Source organism: Podarcis raffonei, chromosome 11 (genome assembly GCF_027172205.1).
Source record: "Podarcis raffonei isolate rPodRaf1 chromosome 11, rPodRaf1.pri, whole genome shotgun sequence".
NCBI lineage: Eukaryota > Metazoa > Chordata > Lepidosauria > Squamata > Lacertidae > Podarcis > Podarcis raffonei.
In genome coordinates this window covers 25,854,075-25,858,098 of record NC_070612.1, presented here as the reverse complement: position 1 = coordinate 25,858,098, position 4,024 = coordinate 25,854,075, and the positions used below count along the sequence as shown (strand labels likewise).

Sequence of the window (4,024 nt, the reverse complement as noted above, 5' to 3'; positions counted from 1 at the left end):
GACGTGAGGGCGCACCTACAGGGACTGAGTTTTCAAGGGGAGGGGGCTGACGCGCGGCGAAGCAGTCCCGGACTCCCAGCAACACCACTATAACTTTTGCTCTTTTTAACGATTCTCGCCTGCTGTTGGAGGGTTGCGATGGGGGGCGGGGAGCAGGAGGCGGTTTGCGTTGCGTGTAGGGGGTTCCCCTTCCTTTAGAGAATCTATCTGGTCTAGTTTCTGACATGTGTATGGATCATGTGTGAATGTGTGTTGGGGTGGGGAGGAGAGAATGTGTCCTATCGGTCCTATCCTTACTCCCCTATGGCTGCTAAGGCACCCAATGAATGTTGCCCCAGATTCCATTGACGAAAAGGACCATCAGCCCAGAGTCCCATGTCATCCGGCGAGAAGCACCCACTAACACACACGAGGTGTCTATGTGGGGGCGTTTTGTGTGTGTGTGTGTGGAGGGGGGCGGAGAAGTGAAAGGGAGGGACCGAGGGGAGGTGGAGGGAGGAAATAAACCCAAGAGGAGGAGAATTGGGGGGAGGGGGGCAACAAAATGCTGAAGGCGAGAGATCTCAGCAGTCCTTGGCAATGGAGAAGTGAAAAGAAGAAGGAAGGAAAGGAGGAGAGGAGAGGAGCCGGGGGGCAGACCTAAAGGTTGAAAGAGGAGCAAAGAAGCCGACGGGGTGACAAGGAGAAGACGAAGGGGAGGGCTGGCAGCAGGCAGCGAGGACTGCAAAGAGTGTGTGTGTGGACGGGGGAAGAGCGGCTGCAGAAAGAGAGCAGCAGCAGCAGCAGCAGCAGCAGCGAGGGCTAGAGAAGCGGAGCTGAAGCGAGGGAGAAGGCGGGAGAGGGCAGACAAGGGAGGAAGAAGAGGAGAAGTGGGGCAGAGAGAAAAGGGATATAAAATTATAAATAAATGGGAGCCAGGCAGAAGGAAATAAATAAATAAAGGAGACAAAGAAGTCGAGGAGGGAGCCCAAGAGGCAGCGGCAGGAAGAGGAGCAGCAGAGAGAGAGAGAGAGAGAGAGAGAGAGAGAGAGAGAGAGAGGACGGCGAGAGCGACGGGAGGCTGCGAGAAGCCAAGCTCAGCGAGTGAGTGACGGGGGGATGTGGCAGGGAGGATAAGAAGCGGCGGGCAAGAGCCAGAGAGAAGCAGAGAGACTTTGAGAAGGAAGGGCGAGGAAGAGGAAGCAGGAGAGCCAGCCCAGCAGCAAGTGGGGGCCGCCGGAGGGTTGAGCAGCGGCGACGGCGGCGGGAGGGGGCAGCAGCAGCAGCAGCAGCAAGGAAGCTCGAGAGGAGGTGCTGGGCACTGCTCCCGGGAATGCCTAGCCGAGGAGGAACAGGAGGAGGAGGAGGAGGAACAGGAGATGCAGCCGGTGTGCCGGGACTGGCGCTAGCCCGAGGCGCTGCCTGGCTTTAGCCCGCCGAGGGGCGCGCGAGTCCCGCCAGCTGCCGCCGCCTCTCTCCGCCCGTCCCGTCGGGGGGCCATGGTGGTGCTGACCCTCTGGAAGCGCTGCTGCCCACCGCCGCTGCCGCCGCCGCCGCCGGAGTGAAGGCGCTGCCTCCTCGGCCCCCCGCCCCCCCCGCTCCTCCCTCCGACCCCCTTCCGCCATGGAGATGCCCAACAGCACGACGGCGGCCAACGGCAGCCAGCCGACCAGCCCGGCGCCCGCGGCCACCCTGGGTTACCAACTGTGCACGTCGGTGGTGCTGGGCGCGCTGATCTTGTTCGCCGTGGTGGGCAACGCGTGTGTCATCGCCGCCATCGCCCTGGAGCGCACCTTGCAGACTGTGGCGAACTACCTGATCGGCTCCCTGGCCGTCACGGACCTGATGGTGTCGGTGCTCGTGCTGCCCATGGCCGCCCTGTACCAGGTGCTGGGCAAGTGGACGCTGGGCCAGGTGACCTGCGACATCTTCAACTCCCTCGACGTGCTGTGCTGCACCTCGTCCATTCTGCACCTGTGCGCCATCGCCCTGGACCGCTACTGGGCCATCACGGACCCCATCGACTACGTCAACAAGCGGACGCCCCGTCGGGCCGCCGTCCTCATCAGCCTGACGTGGCTGATCGGCTTCCTCATCTCCATCCCGCCCATGCTGGGCTGGCGGACCCCAGAGGACAGGGCCGACCCCAACGCCTGCACCATCAGCAAGGACCCCGGCTATACCATCTACTCCACCTTCGGCGCCTTCTACATCCCGCTGCTGCTCATGCTGGTCCTCTACGGGCGCATCTTCAAGGCGGCGCGCTTCAGGATCCGCAAGACCGTCAAGAAAGCAGACAAGAAGCAGCAGCAGCATGAGGACTCGGAGAAGGTGGCCGACACCTGCCTGTCAGCCTCCTCGTCCAGCGGAGAGCCCAAGCGGAGCAACGGGGGTCCCCAGCAGCAGGCCAAAAGCTGGAAAAGCTCCGTCGAGCCCAAAGGGCCTGAGGGCCCGTGCGTCAATGGGGCCCTCCGGCTGGGAGAGGACGGCCCGGTGGCTGCCTTGGAAATCCTCGAGGTCAACCCGTCCAACTCCACCAAGAGCCACCTGCCCCTGCCCAACCACCATCACCACCACCACCATCACCACCACCACCACCCTCCCCAAGGCAGCTCGGGGGCGGCCACGCCGTCGACGGAGCGCAAGAACGAGCCCAAGAACGCAGAGGCCAAGCGCAAGATGGCCCTGGCCCGGGAGAGGAAGACGGTCAAGACTCTGGGCATCATCATGGGCACCTTCATCCTGTGCTGGCTGCCCTTCTTCATCGTGGCGCTGGTCTTGCCCTTGTGCGGCTCGGGCTGCTACATGCCGGACTGGCTGGGCGCCGTCATCAACTGGCTAGGCTACTCCAACTCGCTCCTCAACCCGGTCATCTATGCCTACTTCAACAAAGATTTCCAAAGTGCTTTTAAGAAGATCATCAAGTGCAAGTTTTGCACGCAGTGACTGGAGCGCAGGGAGGGGCAGCACACACACACAGAGAGAGATGCTTTTGGGGGGTAAAGTGGGGGGCTGGGAGAGGGGTAGGGTAGGCACTGGGTGTGTGGGTCTTATCCTCCACCTCACCTCTTCATGAACTCCCCTCCCCCCAGGCATCTCCTTCTACCATGGATGCTTTGCAGACATCTGATGCCCTGTAATGCCGTCGGGGCTGGGCCATCTCACCTCTTCTGCGCCATTTTCATTGGGCACTGATGGCTCTTTTATTTTCGGGAGAGGAGGAGAGGAGGGCGGTGAGCGTCGCCTGGACCCCGCCTTTCCCCATTTGGGACGCTCGAATGGAGGCTGCCCTGTGCCTTGGGTCCCAAAACAGACCGGGGCCCAAAGCCAACTGCTCTCGCCCCGCAGTGTTGCTCATCCGGCGCCCTCGGGGGTCCCTTTTCTGAACTCCTGCTTCAACACCGCGAGGCGGCTCAGGAAGGTAGGAGCGTCCCAGGGAAGCCTGACAGTCTCGTTTGTTGTTGCTCCCGGCCTCGACTCCTTCTCAGAGTTTCCTCCTTACTCCAAACTGTGCATAGAAACAATCCGATCTAGGGGAGCTGATCTGGGATTTTGAGGGTGTGTGTTTGCGTGTGGGGGTGGTAGGATGGGCTGCAGACCTGGAGACTAACCAACCGACCAACCAACCAACCAACCAACAAACAGGGTACCTGCCCGAATTGAAACCACACAATAAAACCATCCTATGCATAACAACGTAAATCTGTCTGGTTTCTCTCCTTCGCTCGCTCCCCACACGCCCCCCCAAAAACCCCTCGGATTTATTTATTTTTATTATTTTAAAGAAGAAGCTAAAAAACTTCTTTGCTTCTTTTAAGGCCGAGTAAGTACGAACTCTGAAAGGGAGCGAAGCAACCAAGCCAACTGGAGCGGCTTCCAGGTGGTCGCTGGCTTGAGCAAAGTGCATTTCGATGGGGTGGGAAAGCAGGGAGGGAGTCAAGCGGATCCGCAATCCTGTAAGTAACTTGCTAACTGATCGGTCTGTACCATGTATTGTAGAGAGCGCTCTCCTGCTTATATGTTGTCAGCCATTTCTATGTCCAGG

The 4,024-nt window shown here is 60.1% G+C and overlaps 1 protein-coding gene across 1 annotated transcript; it reads left to right on the top strand.

Annotated features, from left to right (window-relative positions):
- Window positions 1–543: 543 nt before the first annotated feature.
- HTR1A (5-hydroxytryptamine receptor 1A) lies at window positions 544–3,600 on the top strand. The gene has a single exon (XM_053408436.1). It carries the CDS (start codon window positions 1,603–1,605, stop codon window positions 2,923–2,925), a length of 1,323 nt encoding a protein of 440 aa, XP_053264411.1. The 5' UTR covers window positions 544–1,602; the 3' UTR covers window positions 2,926–3,600.
- Window positions 3,601–4,024: the final 424 nt, after the last annotated feature.